Here is a 25,515-nt window from a genome sequence, read left to right on the forward strand (position 1 = left end):
TTTAAGTCTCTTCCACAAATATTACTAAAAAGCTTTAGCCACCTGCCATCTGACCAGGTAAACTTTCCATCTGCCAGAAACAAAATTTGGATCCAACTGTTCTTTCACAAACTAGTGAGTTTTGCATTATCACCGCTAAAATAAAAGCTAGGAGTCTCACCGCTAAAATAAAAGCTAGGAGAGCTCTGTTTGCATTTGTCTGCATGTTTATGTATGTATATTATAAATGTGTAATTAATTTTTCTTCTATTTCCAGACAATAATGCAAAAAATTTGTAAAGAACTCTATTTAATTGGCTTAAAGACAAACACGAATTATATCAATCAAGTGTACTCTCAGAAACACAGAAACTAACCCAAATGTTTTTCAAGTTCATGATCTAGAATAATCTTTGATAAATAAAAGCTAGTTTAAGTTTGTTGGTTTAATTAAAACAAGCTTGTCTTTGGCGTTATCACTATTAAATATAATACTTTTATTCCACATACGTTTACTAAAAGTCAAATAAGCTCCTGATATCTCTGTTACAGAGTTTGTCAGTAAAAAAGATACCATAAGATATCCCTAAAGCTGTTTAAGGTCTCATGAAGTTTTCATGACTAATCTAAATGTAATTGTTCAGAAAGAGAGAGTTAAATAGATGCAAGTAAGATAAAAATTTATAAATTAACTTTTCAAAAATAATGCTGCTTGATGGTATGTCTACTTAAAAATAGTTTCCAGGGGCACCTGGGTGGCTCAGTAGGTTAAACATCTGACTCTGGATTTCCACTCAGATCATGATCTCAGGAGCATGTAATAGAGCCCTGGGGAGATTAGGTAAAAGATGGTTGGAGGAGAAGAAAACCTTAGTATCCTCTGGTCCCAGGAATTCAGCTAGATAGGTATCAAACCATTCTGAACACCTGCAAACTTAACCAGAGACATAAGAAAAGAATAGCTGCAACTCTACAAACAGAAAAGCAGCCGCTTTCTGCAAGAATGACAAGAGAACAAGAGGCAGTACTGACCGCCAGAGACCTAATCAGTACAGACATAAGTAAGATGTCAGAACTGGAGTTCAGAATAACGATTATAAAGATACTAGCTGGGCTTGAAAAAAGCATAGAGGACACTAGAGAATACCTTTCTGGAGAAATAAAATAACTAAAATCTAATCAAGTTGAAATTGAAAAGGCTACTAATGAGATAAAATAAAAAATGGAGGTTCTAACTGCTAGGATAAATGAGGCAGAAGAGAGAATTAGTGATATAGAAGACAAAATGATGAAGAATAAAGAAGCTGAGAAAAAGAAAGATAAACAACTACTGGATCACAAGGGGAGAATTCAAGAGATATGTGATACCATAAAGTGAAACAATATTAGAATAATTGGGATCCCAGAAGAAGAAGAAAGAGAAAGAGGGGCAGAAGGTATACTGGAACAAATTGTAGTGGAGAACTTCCCTAATCTGGGAAAGGAAACAGGCATTCAAGTCCAGGAGGCACAGAGAACCCTACCTTAAAATCAATAAAAATAGATCAAGATCCCGATATATAATAGTGACACTTGTAAACCTCAGAGACAAAGAGAAAATCCTGAAAGCAGCTTGGAACAAGAGGTCTGTAACCTACAAGGGTAGAAATATTAGATTGGCAGCAGACCTATTCACAGAGACCTAGCAGGCTAGAAAGGACTGGCATGATATATTCAGAAATGAGATAAATGAGAAAAATAAGCAGCCAAGAATACTTTACCCAGCTAGGATGTCATTCCAAATAGGAGAGATAAAAAGCTTCCAGGACAAATGGAAACTAAAAGAATTTGTGATTACTAAACCAGCCCCGTAAGAAATACTAAAAGGGATCCTTTAAGGGAAAACAGAACCCAAAACTAACATAGACCAGAAAGGAACTGAAACAACATACAGAAACAGTGACTTTACAGGTAATACATGGCACTAAATTCATATCTTTCAATAGTTACTCTGAATGTAAATGAGCTAAATGCCCCCAATCAAAAGACAAAGGGTATCAGACTGGATAAAAAAACAAAAGCCATTGATATGCTATCTGAAGAGACTCATTTTAGACCCAAAGACAACTCCAGATTGAAAGTGATAGGGTGGAAAACCATTTATCAGGCTAAGGGACATCAAAAGAAAGCAGGGCTTGCAAGCCTAATCAGACAAGTTAGATTTTAAGCCAAAGACTGTAATAAGAGATGAGGAAGGACACTATATCATAATTAAAGTGTATATCCAAAAAGAAGATCTAATAATTGTAAATATTTATGCACCTATCATGGGAGCAGCCAATTATATACACCAATTAATAACAAAATTAAAGAAACACATCAATAATAATACAATAATAGTAGAGGACTTCAACACCATCTCACTGCAATGGACAGATCATCTAAGCAGAAGATCAACAAGGAAACAAGGGCTTTGAATGACACACTGAACTGGATGGACTTCACAGATACATTCAGAGTTTCCATCCTAAAGCAATAGAATACACATTCTTCTTGAGTGCACATGGAACATTCTCCAGAATAGACCACACGCTGGGTCACAAATCAGGTCTCAACTAGTACCAAAAGACTGGGATCATTCCCTGCATATTTTCAGACCACAATGCTTTGAAACTTGAACTCAATAACAAGAGGAAATTTGGAAAGAGCTCAAATACGTGGTGGCTAAAGAGCATCCTACTAAAGAATGAACAGATCAACCAGGAAACTAAGAAGAATATTTTTTTTTACAGATTTTATTTATTTATTCAACAGAGATAGAGACAGCCAGCAAGAGAGGGAACACAGCAGGGGGAGTGGGAGATGAAGAAGCAGGCTCATAGCGGAGGAGCCTGATGTGGGGCTCGATCCCATAACGCTGGGATCATGCCCTGAGCCGAAGGCAGACGCTTAACTGCTGTGCCACCCAGGCGCCCCGACTAAGAAGAATTTTTAAAAATCATGGAAACAAATAAAAATGGAAACACAACTGTTCAAAACCTTTGGGATGCAGCAAAGGCAGACCTAAAAGGGAAGTATATAGCACTATAAACCTATCTCAAGAAACAAGAAAGGTCTAAAATACAAAACCTAACCTTACACCTAAAGGAGCTGGAGAAAGAACAGCAAATAAAGCATGAAACCCAGCAAGAGAAGAGAATTCATAAAGATTACAACAGAAATCAATGAACTAGAAACCAAAAGAACAGTAGAGCAGATCAACGAAACTAGGAGCCTGTTCTTTGAAAGAATTAATAAGATCAATAAAACCCTAGCCAGACTTATCAAAAAGAAAAGAGAAAGGACCCAAATGAATAAAATCATGAATGAAAGAGCAGAGATCACAACCAAACTGAAGAAATACCAATAAGAACATATTATGAGCAACTATATGCCAACAAATTAGGCAATCTGGAAGAAATGGATGCATTCCTAGAGACGTATCAACTGAAACAACAAGAAACAGAAAACCCGAATAGACCCATCACCAGTTAGGAAATCGAAGCAGTAATCCAAAATCTTCCAAAAAACAAGAATCCAGGGCTGGTTGTCTTCCCAGGGGAATTCTACCAAACATTTAAAGAAGAATGAATACCTATTCTTCTGAAGCTATTTCAAAAAATAGAAATGGAAGGAAAACTTCCAAACTCTTGCTATGAGGCCCACATTACCTTGAATCCAAAACCAGACAAAGACCTCACCAAAGAGGAGAATTACAGACCAATATCCCTGATGAACATGGATGCCAAAATTCTCACCAAGATACTAGCCAGTACAGTGCAACAGTACATTAAAAGGATTATTCACCATGACCAACTGGGATTTATTCCTGGGCTGCCAGGGTGGTTCAACACCCTGCAGATCAATCAATGTGATATACTTTATAAATAAAAGAAAGGACAAGAAACATATGATCTTCTTAACAGATGCAGAAAAAGTATTTGACAAAGTACAGTATCCTTTCTAGATTGAAACTTTTCACAATGTAGGGATAAAGAGAACATACCTCAATAAGATTAAAACTTTTCACAATGTAGGGATAAAGAGAACATACCTCAATATCATAAAAGTCATCTATGAAAAGCTCACAGCAAATATCATTCTCAATGGCAAAAAACTGAGAGCTTTTCCCCTAAGGTCAGGTACATGACAGGGATGCCCACTATCACCACTGTTGTTCAATATAGTACTAGAAGTCTTGGGGCTCCTGGGTGGCGCAGTCGTTAAGCGTCTGCCTTCGGCTCAGGGCATGATCCCGGCGTTCTGGGATCAAGTCCCACATCAGGCTCCTCTGCTAGGAGCCTGCTTCTTCCTCTCCCACTCCCCTTGCTTGTGTTCCCTCTCTCACTGGCTGTCTCTGTCAAAGAAATAAAAATAAAATCTTAAAAAAAAAAAAAAGTACTAGAAGTCTTAGCCTCAGCAATCAAGCAACAAAAATAAATCAAAAATATCTGAATCAGCAAAGAAGAAGTCAAACTCTCACTCTTCACAGATGACACGATACTCTATGTGGAGAAACCAAAAGATTCCACCCCAAAATTCCTAGAACCCACACAGGAATTCAGCAATGTGGCAGGATATAAAATCAATGCACAGAAATCAGTTGCATTTCTATACACTAACAATGAGACAGAAGAAAGAGAAATTAAGGGGTTGAGCCCATTTACAGTTGCACCCAAAACCATAAGATACCTAGGAATAAACCTAACCAAAGAGGCAAAGGATCTATACTGAGAAAACTGTAGAACACTCATGAAAGAAATTGTGGAAGACACAAAGAAATGGGAAAATGTTCCATGTTCATGGATTGAAAGAACAAATATTGTGAAAATATCTATGCTACCTAGAACCATCTATACATTCAACACAATCCCTATGAAAATATCATCAACATTTTTCACAGAGCTGGAACAAATAATCCTAAAATTTGTATGGCACCAGAAAAGACCCCGAGTAGCCAAAGGAATATAGAAAAAGGAAACCAAACCTGGTGGCATCACAGTCCCAGACTTCAAGCTCTGTTACAAAGCTGTAATCATCAAGACAATATGGTACTGGCACAAAAACAGACACATAGATGAAGGGAACAGAATACAGCACCCAGAAATGGACCCCCAACTCTATGGCCAACTAATCTTCGACAAAGCAGGAAAGAAGATCCAATGGAAAAAAAAACAGTCTCTTCAACAAATGGTGCTGGGAAAATTGGACAGTCACATGCAGAAGAATGAAACCGGACCGTTTCCTTACACCATACACAAAAACAGACTCAAAATGGATGCAAGACCTAAATGTGAGACAGGAATCCATCAAAGTCCTAGAAGAGAACACAGGCAGCAACCTCTGTGACCTTGGTTGCAGAAACTTCTTGCTAGACATCTCCAAAGGCAAGGGAAACAAAGGCAAAAATGAACTATTGGGATTTCATCAAGATAAAAAGCTTTTGCACAGCGAAAGAAACAGTCAACAAAACCAAAAAAAAAAAAAAAAAACAGCCAACAGAATGGGAGAAGATATTTGCAAATGACATATCAGATAAAGGGCTAGTATCCAAAATCTATAAAGAACTTATCAAACTCAACACCCAAAGAACAAATAATCCAGTCAAGAAATGGGCAGAAGACATGAACAGACATTTCCCCAAAGAAGACATCCAAATGGCCAACAGACACATGAAAAAATGTTCAACATCACTCGGCATCAGGGAAATACAAATCCAAACCACAATGAGATACCACCTCACACCTGTCAGAATGGCTAAAATTAACAAGTCAGGAAACAATAAATGTTGGGGGGTATGGGGAGAGAGGGGATCCCTCTTATACTGTTGGTAGGGATACAAGCTGGTGCAGCCACTCTGGAAAACAGTACGGAGGTTCCCCAAAAAGTTGAAAATAGAGCTACCCTATGACCCAGCAATTGCACCACTAGGGATTTACCCCAAAAATACAAATGTAGTGATCCGAAGGGGCACCTGCACCCCAATGTTTATAGCAGCAATGTCCACAGTAGCCAAACTATGGAAAGAGCCCAGATGTCCATTGACAGATGAATGGATAAAGAAGATGTGAGATATATATATATATATACACAATGGAATACTACTCAGCCATCATAAAAATTGAAATCTTGCCATTTGCAATGGCAGGGATGGAACTGTAGAGTATGATGCTAAGTGAAATAAGTCAGAGAAAGACAATTATCATATGATCTCACTCATATGTGAAATTTAAGAAACAAAACAGGATCACAGGGGAAGAGAGGGAAAAATAAAACAATACAAAATCAGGGAGACAAACCATAAGAGACTCTTAATCATAGGAAATAAACTGAGGGTTGCTGGAGGGGAGAAGGGTGGGAGGATGGGGTAACTGGGTGATGGACATTAAAGAGGGCACATGATGTAATGACCACTGGGTATTATATAAGACTGATGAATCACAGACCTGTATCCCCGAAGCAAATAATATATTATATGCTAATTAATTGAATTTATTTATTTATTTTTTAAAGATTTTATTTATTCATTTTTGCAATAATGGATATTCATTGACTAGCTAGATCACTTCCAAATAAAAGAAAACACTGAAATATTAATTACTGAACCTGTGGCTTTCTTTTACAGAGGAACTCAAGATATTTGGGTCTCTCAGTAAATATGTTCTGTGCCACACTGGAAAATTTATGGGGCACCTGGGTGGCTTAGTTGGTTAATTAAGCATCTGCCTTCGGCTCAGGTCATAATCCTGAGGTCCTGGGATCCAGCCCTGTATTGGGCTTCCTGCTCAGTGGGGAGCCAGCTTCTCTTCTCCCCTGCTTATGCTCACCTTCTCATGCTGTCTCTCTCTCACAAACAAACAAACAAATACATAAATAAAGGAACATTTACTATTAGGAAGAATATACTTCTGGGAATTATAAAATGTATTTATAAATTTGTCCATCCACAGTTGCTTAATTCTTAGTTTTCAATAGGAATTAGGGATTCTAATAATTAAGAATTCTTTTTTTTTTTTTTTAAAGATTTATTTATTTATTTATTTGACAGAGAGAGAGAGAGACAGCCAGCGAGAGAGGGAACACAAGCAGGGGGAGTGGGAGAGGAAGAAGCAGGCTCCTAGCAGAGGAGCTTGATGTGGGCTCCATCCCATAACGCTGGGATCATGCCGTGAGCCGAAGGCAGACGCTTAACCGCTGTGCCACCCAGGCATCCCTAAGAATTCTGATTAATACGTGTAATTAAGACCACTAGAAATAATAAGGGTTTTTAAAACATGCCACAATATCAATGTAGTGTACTTATGGAGAACAAAAACTGAGGCTTAATTTTCTTTTATCTGCTAGAAAGACAAAGTTTTCTTGGACTATTGTTCTGCTTTTGATAAGAGATTATGAAAGGTTTTTCTTTACCTTTTAAGTAATCTACCTGGAAAGCAAAGATTTTTGTCTTGCCAAAATAACTCATAGTGCTTCATGTTGTCTTCCTCAGGACTTCGATTACTTAAGAAAACCCAGTCTTCTCAATAGTAAGAAAGTGAAGTTTTGTTCACAACTATGTAACTTTCCGTATTTGTCCTTAACATTGTCTATTGTTAGTTTGACTACATAGATAATTAAGTATTAAATCATAATCATCTGTGATCCTATTTAATCAAATGTGCAAGCCTTTCGACATCTTCTAAAAATCAAATTCTAAACGGAGTTTTCTTGACCCCAAAGTAATTTTAAGATTTCCCAGAGGGTCTCCATTAAATCTCAAAGGATTTGTCTCTCACCTTGTAAAAGAAAGATTTTAAATTACACGGGGTTCATTGTCAAATAAGTGATGTTAAACCTTCTTAGGTTATATTGTATGGATGCATGTTATTAATATAAGTGCTCTAGAAATTGTATGAAATTCCCCAAAATCTGACATGTCCTGGTATAATGTTATCCGTCAGAATTCCATTTGTTACCTTAAAATGTTGTATGCCATGGAAATAATCAAACTTTCTTGTCAGTTCCATTATGATTAACTCTCATCAGATCTTTAGTCATGGTCCTTTTACATCTTTTGTCACGTACAGACTGTTATTTTAATCTGACGCTTTTGCAAAAGTACTCACCTTCAGTAAGATTCACAGGAAGGACTCTGACAAGTACTCTAGAATTTTCTGATAACTTTTTAACTTTATTTCTGCTTATCTTTCTGATAACTTTAAGATTATGCAATCAAACTGGCTACAAATTTCCAGAACCAATTAGAGAATCTGGATTAAAGCAGAACAAGAATTCATAACATGGGATTGAATGAAATGATGAGGATTATTTGTTTTCGTTTTTGATTTTTACAAATTTTTCTTTGAGACATTGCTGGTTCCTTAATGTTTTGTTTTTTTCCAGCTTTAGGGAAAGCATTTTTACTTTTTCATTTTGTAAAGTCTACCTTTGTAAACATAATGTAAACATGCCTTATTCTCCCTACCTGATCCCTCCAGAACGTAGAAACTTACTGAGTATTATTATTTTCATACTATATAGTTACTCGCATAAGTTCAATAAGAATCTGTTCTCTTTGGACATAATTGGAAGTATTGGTTGTATTACTAAGGCTTTGACTGGAATGTCAGATTTGAGAACGTGCACAGGGGCGCCTGGCTGGCTCAGTCCATAGAGTGTGTGACTCTTGATCTCAGGATTGTGAGTTCAAGCCCCATATTGGGCATGGAGCCTACTTTAAAAAATAAAATGCTTAAGAAAATGTGCACAGAATCAGATAGGACCAGACAGCTTTCAGACACTAAAGTTGACTTTACAGAGCCAATAAGATCCCCTTGGAGAAAGCAGCCTGGTACCGTGCTTCTAGGGCTCCTGGCACCCCAACCAGGTTATTAAGGCAGTCACTTCCTGGCAGCCCCGGGAACCTCAGGATGTCCTGGGGACCTCATGAAGAGAGAAATTCACCCAAATCTATAGGTATTTCAGCCTAAGTCTGATGGTTTGACCTTAGCTTGGCTTCTTAGTCTGGAGAGGCTTTTAAAAGTCCAACCTAAGATTCCTTATGACAAGTTCCAGCAGGGGCACCTGGGTGGCTCAGTCAGTTAAGTGTCTGACTCTTGGTTTAGGCTCAGGTCATGATTTCAGGGTCGTGAGATGGAGCCCCATGTTGGGCTCTGTGCTCAGTGTAGAGTCTGCTTGAGATTCTCTCTCCCTCTCCCTCTGCCCCTCCCCCCACTCACTCATGCATGCTTTCTCTCTCAAATAAATAAATAAATCTTAAAACAGCAAGAACAACAAAAAGTTCCAGCAAAGCAGATTTTAAAAGAACCTATACAGTCAATCATTATTTTTGCTGCACTTAATGCAAATAATCTGGTCAAATTTAATTTTTCAACTTATTTTGCAAACAGATAGGTTTGCATGATTATCTTTGATAGAAATAAGGGTGATTGTTTCAGTAGAAACTCGTAACACAACCTTGTGGATGTCAAATTCTGCTCCTGTTCATTGTATCTGGGGTTTTGTTATATCACTGTAAACTGGACTGGATCCTCAATTCTTTATGTTGCCTCAAATGTCTGGCTACACTCCAGACTAACATTTCCAATTTTCTCTCCCCCTTCTGATTTGGACTCACTAAGAACAAAGACTGCCTTTGAACCTCCTTGTAAGGGACTATCCCAGGTCCTCCTTACCGCCCAGAGAGCAGTTAAACTTCAGGGACTTGAACCATGGGTCCCTATCTCCCAATTAAAATGGGTTCCTCCAGACCCTTGGAACTGCACACCAGCTGGAGATATGAAATTAATATCAACTAGGGAGGCTCCTCCCCAGAAGCGGATGTCATCTTGAGGTGGACAGCCCTCCCAAGGTCATGGATCAAGAACTTCACCTCCTGGGGCACCTCAGTGGCTTAGCTGGTTAAATGTCCGACTCCTGATTTCAGTTCAGGTCTCAATCTCAGGGTCATGAATTCAAGCCCCATAATGCGCTCCACGCTGGGTGTGGAGCCTACCTAAAAAAAACCCCAACAACAGATCTTTACTTCCATATGAAGTTTTTATTCCTTTTCCCTTTTCACTACTTGTGTTTTCTCTCTGAATGCATGGAAAGACAATGCTTCCAAAGTGTGGTGCCTATATCAGAATCTACCGTTAAAGTAGTACCTACCCAACAAAAAATCCTTAGACTCCCTGTCCAACATTGTTCTTGATAATAGGGTAGCCCTTGATCACCTTTTAGCTGAGCAAGGAGGTGTGTGTGCTATGGCCAGCATCACTTGCAGCACTTGGCTTAAGGAAGTGGCCCCTTCAGTGGGGTCTTTCTTAGAATTATTTGATTCTGATTGGTTTGGTTCTTGGATGCCATGCTCCAAAGTGTACTCTAGACATTGGGAACTATCCTGCTTGTAATAATCATGGCAGTCTCCCTGCAACACTGGATTCTCTATAAAGCTTTAAATGCATGTTTGCAGCCACTAACCACCAAGCAAATGATCTTAAGACTAACTCATCAGAAAAGAAACAAAGGGAATAGCTGATTTAAAGAATGTAAACCTACCTAAGGTCATGACCTGCAAACCCTCCAGAAAGATTCAGCAAAAAGACGTAATGACCTGTGAATACCACACAGACGATGAGAAAGAGAAAAATGCAAGAACTCCAGAACTGGGAGAAGCACTAATGCCATACATTTTTATCACATCTCTCAGCCTGAGAGCCTGATCAAAAGGGGAGAATTGTTAAAAACCAAACAGAACCCCACAAGATAACATGCCCAAATGGAGTTGCTTATGCTAAGCTCCACATCAGCAAACCAAGACTTAGCTTTCGTTTGTTCGTTTGTTTCAGAGGTAGAGTTCAGTGATTCATCAGTCTTATATGATACCCAGTGCTCATTACATCATGTGCCCTCCTTAATGTGCATCGCCCAGTTACCCCATCGCCCCACCCCCTCCCCTCTAGCAACCCTCAGTTTGTTTCCTATAGTTAAGAGTCTCTTATGAACCAAGATTTAACTTAATTACAGTTTTGGCTCTCCCAAAAATGGAATCTGAAACCAATCAGGAATCGCCTGACTAGCACTAGTTAGAAAATCTCTCGGACAGACCCTTCCCATCCTCTAAAGGAAAGGGACCTTGCAGTAACCAATCCCATTTTTCACCTAGTATGACTTCCTTGTTCCTCTTCGCTTCTGGCTATGAAAGTCTTTCATTTTGTACAGCTCCTCAGAGCTCATTTCTATCTGCTAGTTTCGATACTGCCCAATTAGAATTGATTTTTGTTTGAATAAGCTCTTAAAAGCTTTTAATATGCCTCAGTTTATATTTTAACAACAGCTGACAATTAGTACCTTGGACCCTGACTCAGGTGCCCTGACTCCCAAAGGCACCCCCACATTCTTTGCTGTAGATTACACAACAAACTCTTACGGATTGAATGTATTCCTGAGAAAGCCTGTCTGAATTATGGAGAGAATAATAATAATAATAATAATATTATTATTATTATTATTATTATTATTATATTACTGTCTAAACCACTTCTTTATTGAAAACAGCTACTTCCAGTCCATTGACCAATGTAAATATTGCCCTGAAATCTTACTTACAGTTTACACTGGGAAAAAGAAGCTCCTTTAGCAAAATTAAACTTCACTTCAGTGTGTTACTAGCACAACTTAATGCCCCCCAAAAGAACATATCTAGGGGCGCCTGACTGGCTCAGTCAGTGGAACATGCGACTCTTGATCTCAGGGTTGTGAGCTCGAGCCCCACGTTAGGTGTAGAGCTTACTTTAAAAAAAATGAATGAGTGAAAGAACGAACATATCTATTCTCTCACTCCAAAGACCTCACCAAACAACAGGCTCTTCACCCAGTTGCACAGGGCAGAACACGTCACTTACACCACAAAACACCCCAGGGTGAAAATGCCCAGCACCACATGGCTAACAGCTGGAGCTACTTATGTAAACTGTTTCAACTCAGCTGACATTATGAGGAGGGTGGACAGAGCAACTAACTCATAATGGGGAGTGTTCCCCATTTTAAAAAGCACTTCTGTTTCACAGCCATCTGTAAAGACAGCAGGAATCACTGGAGACAGTCAAAATGCAGACACTCAATAAATTACATGTTAGATCCTTTATATTCAAATGCACACTTAAGAAGTTGAAAGGACCATCTTCTTAGGCTTTAATGAGTCTAGTAGCAGTCCCCAGGGCAGAAAGCAGCCTGCACCAGTGGGGGAAACCTTCTCCAAAACAGATGTGGTTAAGAATACTGGAGGTAGGCACAAATAAGAAACAAATGGGGTCGTTTTACAAATGCAAATAGCTATACTGAGAAGACAATGAAATTGCCTGCAGTTGCAAAAGCGACCTCCATGGGTGGGAGGAAGCCGGAATTTAAGGTAAAATCATTTGGGGTAAAGCACAGAAAGGCAACAAACATTTACTGAGTGCTGTGTCTAAGGTTCTTTACTAAAGCTGTCCGCATTTTTTAAAATGTCATACAAGCATCCTTCTTTTCACATATATAAAAAAGACAACGAAATGAGACTTAATTTAGCTTGATGTCGCATAGCCAGCAAGCGATGGAAGCAAGATTTGAACCTACATTTGCTGGTGCCCCCCAAAAAGGTTACTTTGCTCTTTCTGTTATATTTGGCTGGCTAGTTCAGAAGAACTGTGAGCCAAAGCTTCACGTGACGGCTTCATGGATAAAGCCTGGGTAGCTAGAACAAGTGAAAAAACTAAAAGGGCCTAAGGAAAGAAAAACTTGAGAAAGAAGCCCAGGAAACAGCCAAGTCCATAATACAATCAAGGAGGAGGCTGACTGATTTCAAGCCTAGGACAACTAAGGGACCGAGGGCCTGACCCACTTTCATGGTACTGTAAAGTTTATGAAGCATCTTTATTCCAGTTATTTGATTGGATCTGGTAAAGCAGGCATTAATATCATCTTCATTCTCCACTTGAGAAAAAATGAGTTTCAGTTTATAGGTCTTGCCTAAGATCATACACTAGAAGAAGTGCCAGAACAAAACTCTTGGGTCCAAACTGCACATTTTTTCCATTAACCCCACAGAGCCAGGGAAATGGCTCTGGCTTGAATTAGAAATAAAAACAAAAGTCTTAGCCTATAAAAACAAGGGACAACCTAGGGGTAATAGTTAAGAGATGTGTCAGTGTTTTCAATTTAATCCAGTTAATATCTAATGAGAGACTTTGAATCAGTTACCCATCTCTTCTGTAGGAAATTTCTACCTAAGTTACCTTCCAACATTTAAAAATGGCTGGAGTCTTTAAATGTTCACTTCTAGTGTGTCTATCAAAGACGGGGTAGAAATGTCCCTCAGTATTCCAGAACAGGAGCCAGTTAGGGAAGAGTGGGGAAGGGCTTGTACAAATTCTCAGTCACTGGGGAGAAGCATGACACTTTGACACTTGGGAGCTAGATATCAGAAGTTTACCAACTGGAACCCCAGAAACTCCCTTAATTTGGATACTTAACTTGAACACCAATCCCTTCATTTGAACATTAGAAATTATAGAGAAAGAATTAAGTCTCCATCTGCCTTTCCAGAATGAGCCATATGTCAGTATCACCCAAAAGCCCCAGTTGAGGAGGGAAAGCTTCTCCTTACAGAAGTACGCCAGCTAATAAATGTAGAAGGAATAAAGAAACAAAAAAGCAAGCAACAAAACAAACTAAAACAGTACTTGGCAGCACTTAATTTAATAACTGATTGAGGCAAAGATCATCAATGGATGCTAAGCATTAATTGAAAGGTTGGTGGGAAAGGGGGCAGCTGCATAAGGCTGAAGTTTCATCCCATAGCTTGCTCGCTGTTCACAAGGGGGAAACATGACAGACCTGATCTGGCTGTCATCTCCTTAACAGTAGCAGCCAGTACAGCAATGACCAGACATCACTTGCCTCCTGATGTTGTAAGTACGACATATACAACTTCATTCAGGAAGTATCCTAAATAAGGTTTAACCTACTCTATAATAAAACATTAACATCCCAAATAAAAAATGAGCAAAGGATTTGAACAAATGTTCTCCAAAGAAGATACATAAATGGGCAATAAGCACGTGAAAAGATGCTCAACGTCATCAGCCATCATGGACATGCAAATCAAAACCATACTGAGATAGAACTTCACACCCATTAAGTGGGCTAGAATCAAAAAGTCAAACAATAAGAAGTATTGACAGAAGATGTAGAGAAATTGGAACCTCATACGTGGTTAAAGGGAATGTAAAATGGTGCAGCCATTTCCAAACTTTGGAAAACAGTTTGATAGACCCCAAAATATTAAACAGAGTTACCATATGACCTAGTTCGGGGAGGAGAAATTTACCCATACCTTCAAAGGTTCATCTGACTGGTCTAAGAATTAAATTGACACGAGACAAATTAACAGGACAAAATGAAATTTAATTTCGAACATACAGGAATACCACATACAGGGGTGTTCCGAGACAGGAAGGTAAAATGAGGTATATATGCCACCCTGCGCTGGGGAATGAGATAGGAGAGTGGGAGAATTCACAGGACAATAAGAGCAGATGTTTGGTAATTAGATGTTTGCTCTGCCACATAGATGGGTCACCCAGAAAAAACTTATCTCTGATAAAAACTCTCATTCTGGGAAGGACTCCCCAACTTACATTCTTCTAGGTAGTTAAGGCGTGGGCAAATGTTTCTCTTGAGCCCATTGGATCTTGATTGCTTTCTGCTCAAAATAACCCACATGCTAAAGTGGCACACTTAGGGAGACTCGTTTTGAGCCCCTTTACTTGCAATTCCACTCCTCAGTACAGACTCAAGAGAATTGTAAGCAGATGTCCACATACAGACTTGTACACAAACATTCATAGCGGTATTATTCATAAATAGCCAAAAAAGAGAAACAATCTGGATATCCATTAACTTATGAATGGACAAAACAACAATATTATTCAGCCATAGAAGAATAAAGTACTGATCCATGCTACAACATGGAGGAACCTTGAAAATGTTACGCTAAGTGAAAGAAGCCAGTAACAAAAGATCACATATTGTATGATTCCATTTACGTGCAATGTCCAGAATAGGCAAATCCATAGAGACAGACAGTAGATTAGTGGTTACCAGAGATCAAGGGAGTGGGGGTGCTGGGGGAGCTGGGGTGTGACTGCTAAAGGATATGAGGGCAATCAAGATATTCCGTAGTTGGACAGTGGTGATGGTTGTACAACTTTCTGAATATACTAAAAATTGCTGAATTGTACATTTTAAAGGGGTCAATTTTATGGTATGTGAATCACAGGTCAATAAAGCTGGTATTTAAAAAATCAAGGAGGTATATAAAATCAGGGGGTGATTGTACATATACATATGTTTGTACATTTGATTATCTCTCTGCAAGGAGATAAAAAAACTCGTGAACAGTGATTGTCTCTAGGGAGGGAAGTATGGGGCTTGAGGCCAGGATGGGAAGGAAATTTCCCTTTTCCCTGTTTTTACAAGTTCTTTTTTTTAACCATTTGTACCTAGTTCCAAAATTAATTTAAAAATAAAATTGTACATGTTTTTTAAAGAAAAAAAATGTTTAATCTGGATATTTTCAAGATTGCCAGTTTTCAAGAAATACAGAAATGGAATTAACAAGCCAAACTACATTATGAAGAAACAGTCAAATGCAAAAGATGGAGCATTCTACAGGACAATGGGCAGTGATTCTTAAATAAGCTGATGAATGGAATGGGGGAGCTCAAGATTAAAACAGATAAAGACGGGCACGTGGGTGGCACAGTCAGTTGAGTGTCTGACTTTTGGATTCCACTCAGTTCATGATCTCAGGGTCCTGAGAGCAAGCCCTGTCGGACTCTGCACTCAGCGCAGAATCTGCTTCAAAGTCTTCCTCCCTCCCCCGCTGCCCCTCCCTGCTCTTGTGCTCACTCTCTCTCTAGATAAAATAAAATCCTAAAAAAAAAAAAAAAACAGACTAATGAGACATATTCAAATGTAATGCTTGTCTTTCTTTAGGCCCATCTGAGTAAGCCTAGCTATAAAGGACAGCTTTGGGAATATTGGAGAGCTCTGATATGGAATGGCCATAAATTGATAATAGGGGATTATTATTGATTTTGTTATGTGTGATAGTAGTAGGCTGGTTATCCAGGGAAATGCTCTTATTATTTTAGGAACGCATACTAAAACATCTAGTGACGTAAGTCACAAAGACTGTAATTTACCTTGCATACATCAGCAAAGGGAAATTAATGAAACAAATATGGAAAATGCCAACAACTGTTACATTTAGGTAATGTGCCTATGGGTTCTCATGGTATTATTTTCTTCCTTTGATGTGTGTATTTGAAACATTTGTAATTAAAAGTTGAATGAAAGAAAAAAATGTACTTGAGGACAAAAGCAGTTACGAAACCTGCTCCACAGGGGCTAAGAAGCAACTTCTCTCACAGGCAATGCAGTAGTGAGTGGTGCGTGCGGTGGAGAGGAGTGTGATGCACTGGTGAGTCCAACTGTGCAGCAGTGAGTCACGGAATGCACGAGTCACCTTCGGGAGAGCAGAGACCATACGTGAGGCCACTTCCCACTGCAGCCCCCAAACCTAGCCCAAAATTGTACGGAACAGGGGCTGATGAGATACCATCAAGTGAATAAGTGAAGAAAGGAAAAGAAGAAAGTGCTGTTCAACGTGGCATAGTACAAAGACCGCAAACCTGGAAGTCAGAGGATCTGAGTTCAAGTTCCAGCTCATACTTACCAGCTGAGTGAATTCTTACAGGTTCCTTAGCTTTACGGGTCAGCTTCCTTCTCTACAATAGGAAGCTCATCCCATGACCTACCTGAGCCACCTTGCAGGGCTGCCGTGTGTCTCAAATGAGATAACACGTGAGCAAGCCTCTTGCTCCCACCTTCTAACTAGGTCTGGAACCCACAACCCTCATCCACACGCCACCACCTCTCATCTGAACCCTGGCGACAGGCCTCTAGCCTTGGAATTCACTCTTCCTCCTCCGCCCTGCCCCCCCACCCCCGCCTGGGAGGCAGCATACATTTTTAAAACTTTTTATAACCAAACGACTCACAAGGGAAAATTTCAACACACAGAAGAACAGCACACGAACACCCATATACTCATCCCTCAGCTCCCGCAATTTTCAACAGGCTCCAGTTCCTGATTCACTCATTCCTCCCACACATGTGCGTATTTATTTTTTCTTTTTTTGAAGTATTTTAAATGAAATCTCAGACATCAAATTATTTCACCTGTCAATCTTCCCCTAGGCATCTCTTCTAGGAAAGCAATTTGTCTCAAAGATGTCCTTTTATGGCCACTTTGTTTCTATCAGGATTCAACAAGGGCCTCACTGGCCACTTGGTTAACAGGCCTCTTAAATCTCTTTTAATCTATTCCGGTTCTCTGTCTTCTTCTTCTCCCGTGCCATTTATTTGTTGAAGAAAGTGGGAATCTTTTCAAAATAAATCATGTTCCTCCTCTACTTAGAAAGCTCTAATGGCATCCCGCTGCTTGACAGAGTAAGATGAAAAATGCCTAGTCATTCATTCCTTCAATAAATCATAATAGAGCACCCACTATGTGCCAAGGGGATGGGGGTGAATATGGCAGGCGAAACCCTGCCTTCACAGGGCTCTGACTCTAGGGGGAAAAGAGAGCCAACAGACAGGTAAGGGAATAAATGAACGACCTGGTTTTTAGATTGCGATGCATGCCATGAAGAAAATAAGATAAGATGGGGGGAAAAAGTCACAAATGGGGGTCTGCGAGTGGGCAGAGCCCGCATGACAGGAAGGTGCAGCCACGGGACATCAGGACTATGCGTCCCAGGCAGAAGGAGGCCAAGTGCCAAGACCCAGGTGGGACAAGCTGGCTGTGGTGGGACGAGAGAAAGCAACCTGGTGTGGCTAGAGCCTGGCGGGTGCCAAGATCGGAGAGAGGGGTGGGGGCGCAGAGACCAGCTGGGCGGGGCCAAGTGAGGCTTTGGGGGCGTGGCGGGAAGTTTGGAAGCCCTGCGATGTGAAGGAAAACCCTTGGAGGGCTCCGACCTGGGGGTGACAAGGTCTGATTTAGCTCTCCCGGGTCCTCCTGCAGCCCTGCCCTCGCGCACACTGGCTTTCGTACCATTTCTGTGACGTAATAAGCTCCTTCTCTCTAAACTCATGATCTTATACACAGTTACGTTTCCTCTGTTTGAACCACAGTCTGCCGCCCACCTTCTTCACAGGGCTCACCTCTACTCATCGTTTAGTTCCAACTGCGAAGGTTCTCCTGAACCCTTCCAGCTCAGGTGCCACCACAATCTAGGGACTTCTCCCCTGTAGTATGCATCACGGGGGCAATTGGTCAATTATCGGTATAATTATTGGTTTAATGCCTGTCTTCCCCAGCAGACTGCAAACTCTGTGAGAGCAGTAACAACACTGGTCTTGTTTCAATCTGCTCTCTGAAGCCTAGCCCTGTGCGGGGCATAACAGGCAGTAAATTAAGTATTCGCTGAATGAATCAATGATGTATCTTAACACCACCCTGCATTTTACTAGAAGTAATATCCAGTGTCCTGAAATGGTACATGTAATTATTCAACACCTGGTCACTCAAAGAATATTAAAAATCCAAAATAAGATGGAGCTCAGAGATAATCTTGTCAAACCTCTTCATTTCATAAGTAACAAGACCAGAAACAACAAGAATGTGAGAAATGAAGTGATCTGACTTCTATTATAAGTTGATCAACAGGGGCACCTGGCTGGCTCAGTTGGTGGAGCATGTGACGCTTGATCTCAGGGTTGTGGGTTCAAGCCCCATGTTGGGTGTAGTGATTACTTAAAAATAAAATCTTAAAAAAAAAAAGTCGATCAACATCATGACTCAATTTCATTTTAGCCCCCACTGGAAATCAATACTCTGTTAAGTATTCTATGGTTCAAGCAGGGCCTCTGCAGACCACAGGGTGCCTTTGGGTAAGTCAGACCCAGGCGCCCTTTCCTCTGAGTGGCCCCAGTCCCATGGTGAGGCTTAGGGCTTGGTGAGCAGCCTGTGGGCTGGGCTCCAACTCTCACTTGTCCCCTTGCCCATAGCCCATGTGCTGAGAACCACCTTCACAACCACAGGGACTGGCCCTGGGCCTGACCAACAGATTCATAAACTTCCTATGTGCCAGGAGGTGTGGCACCCATATGGGGGACAGTACCGGGAATATGCCACAATCTCTGGGAGCTGGGTGGGTCCGCTTCTCAGGACTGGGATGGGACCCCCAGTGCCCTCCCATCAAACCTGTGCCACGGGCCCAGCCTGCCACCTCCAAGGAAATTCTCAGGACCATGTCAAATGTGGAGAAACCCCTATTTAACGTGAAGTTTTCTGTGAAAGAGCTTAATAGGAAAGCCAAGAAATATGATAAAGAAGGAAAGGAGGAAAAGGTCGAGGGTCCAAAAAAATGCTCAGGAGAGCAACAAAATGTTGCAAGAACACACACTGAAAATGCAATCCACCAGAAGAGCCAAGCAACTAATTTCTCGAGCAGGAGTGCTAGGCTTGATGGTGTGGTGCAAGCGTTCAAACTGCACCGACAGTGGGCAAGGGAACAAAGGCCATGGCCCTGTGGTTAGGTGTTGGGATGCCACACAGCGGGGTTTGAACCTGGAAAAGATTTCTGCCCCGATGGACAGTGTGAACACCAATCTGCAATGCTGGATGTTTCCACGCAGCAAATGGCAGGCACAGTGAAGAGCAGCACTGCAAACAAGCCCGCAAAACCAAGTCCACCAGCTGCTGCAAGAAACACCGAGGAAGCCGACCTCGCTCTCCTTGATCTCCACACACAACCGCCACAGGCTCAGGTGCCGTCAGCACCAGAGTATTGTTTCCGTGGAACGGACGTGCTCGTTTACGTGATCAAGAGTCATTTAAAGAACTGGTGCTTCCGTTTACTTCACTGGCTTCTGAAATATGTCGCGTGTTTATATAGATAAGTTGCACTCCAGTTACACTAAGAACACAGTGTATGGCCAGCAAGCGTAAACACTATTTGTATGGAATGTTTTCTCTTGCCCTGCTGTACTTCCCAACACATTAAGAAATTCCAGGGAGCTGGGGCGCCTGGGTGGCTCAGTCGGTTAAGTCTCTGCCTTTGGCTCAGGTCATGATCCCGGGGTCCGAGGATGGAGTTCCATGTCTCCGTTCCCTGCTCAGTGGGGAGTCTGCTTGTCCCTCTCCCTCTGACCCTCCCCCACCCCTGCTTGTGCTCTCTCTCTCTCACTCTCTCAAATAAATAAAACCTTTAAAAGGGGGGGGGAGGCGCCTGGGTGGCGCAGTCAGTTAAGCATCTGCCTTCAGCTCAGGTCATGATCCCAGGTTCATGGGATCAAGCACCACGTCGGGCTCCCTGCTCCGTCGGGAGTCTGCTTCTTCTTCTGCCTCTGCCCCCTCCCCCTGCATATGCTCCCTTTCATGCGTGCTCTCTCTCTCAAATAAATTTATCTTTTAAAAAATTTTTTAAAAATGCCAGGGAGTTTTCGCCTTGACAGATTTTATGGTTCTGTACGTTAGTGTAAAAGTCCAAGAGGCCTATTTTTGTAGGTGCCCCTGACAGAGCTAGCATCAGCCTGTTACATATGAAACATCCTTCTTCAAAGTTACATCAAAAATATAGCACCAAAGTACTACAAGAATAAAGTAGAGAATAAAGGTTTTGGCTTTTTTTTAAAAAAAGACACAATCTCAGCTCTCAATGAAGAAGAAAGCCCACAGTTTGAGAGCACACTACCACATGACAAAGTGCTTAAATACATTAATTCAAGGATGTTCACAACTCCATGAGAAAGGCAACGAGGCGTCTGTTTTACAGATGAACACACCAAGGCTTTCAGAAGCTGGATAACTTACCCAGGATCCACAACAAGTAAGTGGCAGAAGGGAGATTCAAGGTCACATGTCTTGGGCTCCAGAGATCTCCCTTTTTCTACATTATCTACTGATACTCCAGGTGAACAGATGAAGATACGTGAACATTCGTCAATATATTAAGCTCCAAAGCAGACAGCACTGGAGTTAGAGAGAGTTCTAAGGACTGGGAGCTGAATGCGGTCTGCTGGCACGGGTCATTAGGGAGGAGGAAGGGCTTGCGTTGACCCTGAGAGAACGGGAGAGATTCTGAGCGGTAAGAGGTAGATAAAGTGGAAGAATAAAAGAGTGAGCAAAGGGCCAAAGTAAGGCATATTTTACTCTTTGAGAAGGGTTAAGGCAAAGCTGGAAATGAAGCCAGAAGGGTAGGCTGAGGCCCTGAACCCAGGCCAAAGAGTCCATGGTCTTCTGAAGTCAGGGTCGGGGGACAGCACCAAAGAAGCTGAACACAGCTGGACAGTGTCATAGCCAACATGACAAGAGAGTTACAGAAGGGAGGGCCTGCCATGAGGGTGTAATGGGGAACTGAGCACCATTTTATTCAAGCCAATGGGCAACTCTAAGTCCTCACCTTTCGGGCCCATTTAACATGGTGGTTCACTCCCTCCTCCTTGATACACTTTCCTCACTTGGCTTCCAGGACTCCTCCTGGTTTCCTCTCACCTCACTGGCCATGCCCCGTCAGCCTCCATTGCTGTCTCCTCCTCTTTTCCCTGACCTGTTGGAGGCTCCCTGGGACCTCTTCTCTCTACATATACTCCCCTAGTGGGCTTCATTTAGTTCTCTTGTTTTCAATACCATCTCTGTGCCGATGACTTCCAATTTTATATCCAAAGCCTAGGCTTCTTTCTAAATTCCAGACTCCTATCCAACTGTCTACTCCATCCCAGACCGCTGACATTCGTAGTATATCACCTGCTAAAATACTATATAATTTACTTTATTATGTTTGCCGCTTATTTTCTTGGTCCCACTCCCTCGCTAGAATGTGAACTACTCGAGGATGGGATTCTTTGTTTTGTTCACTTGTATTTTAAGTGCCTAAAATAGTGCCTGGCACATAGTAGGCACTTGGTGAGTGTTTTCAGACTAGATGAATAAAGGAATGGCGTCAGGCAGCCTCAGGGCAGTGCAAGAACCCTCACAAGGTCCCACTAGCAAGGAAAAGCAAGGGGCAGTTAAAGTAGCTGAGGGGAGGAGGGACGTGAGTACTTGTCACTTTGCCACGTGGAACCTCAAGTGACCAGATAGGCATTTGGGTAGAAACATCTGGTAGGATTTTGGAATTCTGGGACCAGGTTTGTTATTATTTCTTCATCTGAAAAGAAGGGCATGTTGCTTTGAGGATTAAATAACCTAAAAGTAGCCAAGTCCCTGACACACGGAGATACACTCACCCAATAATTGTTTTCCTTCTCGGGGACCGTTCATCTTCTCAGCCACGTACCCAGGACAGTACAGACCACCTAGCTCATGCGCATATCCCTGTCAATTCACCTGTTCACTCAGGACCATCACACACTGGATCCCCCTCGACTTCTGGGAATGCGGCCCTTCCTTGTCAGCCCTCTTTGAGGATTGCCTCACCCAGGGCCAAACTTCCTTCCAGGGCAGCCCTTACCCAATGATTGATCGATCGACTCTCATCACTGTGAGGGCAGAGGCCCAGCACTCTCACACGGACTTGACACAGCTCGGGAAAGCCATCCCACTCCAGAGCTCCCAGGGGCTGGCTGCGACCTTTGCTGGGACTGCAAGCCACGCAGGGTCAGCCTCTGCTCAGTCCTTCCTCCCTCCCTTCCACTGGTGTGGAGGTGCTCGCCCCCCCGAAATAACCTGCCTGCTGATCTCCATTTCAGACTCAGCTTCCTGGGAACCCAACCGGTGGCAGATAAAACATCCAAGAGAGCTCTGAGATCCTTTCTCATTGAAATGCAGATTAAACCTACATAGACCTGGTTTGAAAGAAATCCTTTTTTAGCAATAGATTTTCTAGGTTTTTAGAATGTAATGTGGTTAGTCTGATGCCACAAATAAAGGAGGGGAGGAGGTTCCAAATTTAACAATAGAATTCAGTGGGTCTGTTAAGAGACAAAAAAGAAATTTTATTTTTATTTTCAGTAACCCCTAACTGGTATTTAGCATTTCCTTCCATTATGAATGCAGGCAACAAAGCATAGCAGTAACTCTTTATGACCTCGCCACAAATAGAAGTCACAGATATTCTCCTATCACCTTTTAATCATGGCAGGTGTCTTCAAATATTGTTTACTGTCCAGATGATCTTGAAAATTCAGTAATTATCTGACCCCCCCCAATGGACACGCTGTTAAACCTATTTAATATGGCTAAAAATAAGCACACATGGGGCGCCTGGGTGGCACAGCTGGTTAAGGGTCTGCCTTGGACTCAGGTCATGATCCTCGAGTCCTGGGATGAAGTCCTGCATCAGGCTGCCTGCTCAGCAAGGGAGACTGCTTCTCCCTCTGCTCCTGCTCCCTCTCTCTCTCAAATAAATAAATAAAATCTTGAAAAAACCACATATATTACTTCAGACAATTTTTGTTTTAATATTTTTATCTGGATTTCCTGGGCAGTCCTGCAGATTTTAGTTTATGTAATTAAAAATACTATCCTAAGAAGGGGTCTTACAGGCTTCACCAGACTGCCAGGGCAGCCAATTCACAAGGGCAACACTCTCTGTGGGTAGAGGCTTTAAGGACTCATTCTTTTCAGGCAAAGCCAGCGATCTGCACGTGGGTGTCGTCCAAGGCGCAGTCTGCCCTGGCCAGACGATGAACACAGCCATTTCACGGGCAGGATAGGCTCCAGCCGCTGTTTGTGTTGTCCCCACCACCCGCCCTCCCCCCGCCCCACTTCTGGAATGCGCGCAGCTTTATATGAAATCCACATGGTGCGGGGCTGGGGAAGGCGGCGGCACGAAAGTACTTTACCAAGTTGACAGCGTCCCCAGGCCTGGCCAATTCTGAGAAGGCTCCAGAGAGCTAACGGCCACCTGGGCCCGCTCCCCAGTGAGGGCCCCCCATGGTGACAATGCTCTGCTACAGGAAATTGGATCTCCGGGTCGTCTTGCTTTCCCAGTCCGAAACTCTGGACCGAAACGAGCTCAACTGGAGAGTAGACTCATTGCCAAGACATATCCGGAGTCCACACACAAGCGCAGGCTGTCGGCTAAATTGGCGGGGCAGAGGCTGGCTCTGGCGGTCTTTTCCTGCCCCGGCACCTACGGAAGTCCCAGGGCCCGCGCACCGCCTGGGACCCAGCTCTGGCTTTTGCCGTGCTGAGGCTCCGCGCCCACTCCTGGTTCCTACCGGATCGGGTCCCGTCCCCAAAGGCACAGGACAATAGCGAGACGCGGACCGACTTCCCGGCGGCGGAGAGGAAACTCCGCCCGGGGTGCTGGGGTCCCCGGGTGCCGGGGTTCCCCGGGTCGGGCAGGGCGCGTGCGGGGCCGCACAAACAGGGCGAGCTCTCCAGACCCGCGTGCTCCTCTGGCGATAGTGGCCAGGCGGCGCAGAGTCGTCGGCGGGCCGGGCGGAGGCGGGGAGCCCGCTTGGGCCGGGAGACCCGGCGCCGCGCCCCGCGCCCCCGCGGCCGGCGGGTCCCGGTCCCCGCCCACGACGCCCACGTCCGTCCCGCCCTGCGGGCGCCCCCACCAGCCCCGGCCTTCCTTCCGACGCCGGCTCGGCCCCCACACCCTCCTCCCCGACAGCCCCCACCGCCTGCCCCGGTTGCACTCACGTAGACCGAGTCGATGTCGGATCTGTCGAAGAAGCGGAGCGCCCGCCTCAGCTCCAGGGCTGGGGAGACGTGGTCGTCCCCAGCCTCCAACTCCAGGTCCCCGTGTCCCGGGCCGAACGGGAAGAGCTCTTGGCGGCTCAGGCAGCCCCCGGGCCCCGCCAGCAGAAGCTGCAGCAGCAGCGTCCGCGTCCACGCAGCTCCACTCCGGCGCATCGGGGCCAACATGTTCCCGAACTGCTGTCCGGCAAATCTAGCGGCTCCGCGGACCAGGCTGAGGAAGGCGGAGACGTAACCGGACGCCCTTCTGCAGCCCCTCCACGCCTCCCGCCTCCCGACGTTCCCACCCCGGGAAATAGGGGAGGAGAACTAGGGGAGATGGGGAGGGCCCCGCCCGGTCTACAGGGCGCGCCGCGGAGGCTGCCCAATGGCCGCGAGGGGGAGGGCGAGGGGCGCCACCGAATCCCCCTGCGGTTCTGGCAGCGTCGCCCTCGAACCCCGCGGGGCATAGGCGCTGGTGGCCGCGATTTCCGAAACCAACCCTGTTGCCACGGAAAAGCAGAGCGCGGGACTTTGCACCACGGTCCTCGGGTCAGGGTTAAGGGGGAGGGCGGGCTACATGGACATGCTCTGGAATCAGGAACATAGTCGACCCCAGTTCTGTTTGGCGTCCGGAGGCGGGACTCACTGGGTCAGACTCTGGTAGGAAGAGGGGGGTGGGTGGGAATTAGTAAGAAGGAACTGGACCAGGAGCGTGTTCATTTACTCATCCATCCAGTTTTTCAACGTTACTGAGCGTGCCATCTTTGCTTGGTGATGTGGAAGTTCGGCCAGAC

The 25,515-nt window shown here is 43.3% G+C and overlaps 1 protein-coding gene and 1 pseudogene across 1 annotated transcript in view; one reads left to right on the forward strand and one right to left on the reverse strand.

The window, feature by feature from the left end:
• NID1 (nidogen 1) overlaps positions 1–24,922 on the reverse strand; it is an 84,125-nt gene extending 59,203 nt beyond the window's left edge. Inside the window, exon 1 of the mRNA XM_040624372.1 lies at positions 24,683–24,922. Within this exon, the coding sequence (XP_040480306.1) occupies positions 24,683–24,907 (225 nt within the window). The 5' untranslated portion in view covers positions 24,908–24,922. The remainder of the gene's footprint in view (positions 1–24,682) is intronic.
• Positions 19,339–22,873, forward strand: LOC121101251 (annotated as a pseudogene).
• Positions 24,923–25,515: the final 593 nt, after the last annotated feature.

The sequence above is a fragment of the Ursus maritimus genome, unplaced genomic scaffold, assembly GCF_017311325.1.
Source record: "Ursus maritimus isolate PB19 unplaced genomic scaffold, ASM1731132v1 scaffold_7, whole genome shotgun sequence".
NCBI classification, from domain to species: domain Eukaryota; kingdom Metazoa; phylum Chordata; class Mammalia; order Carnivora; family Ursidae; genus Ursus; species Ursus maritimus.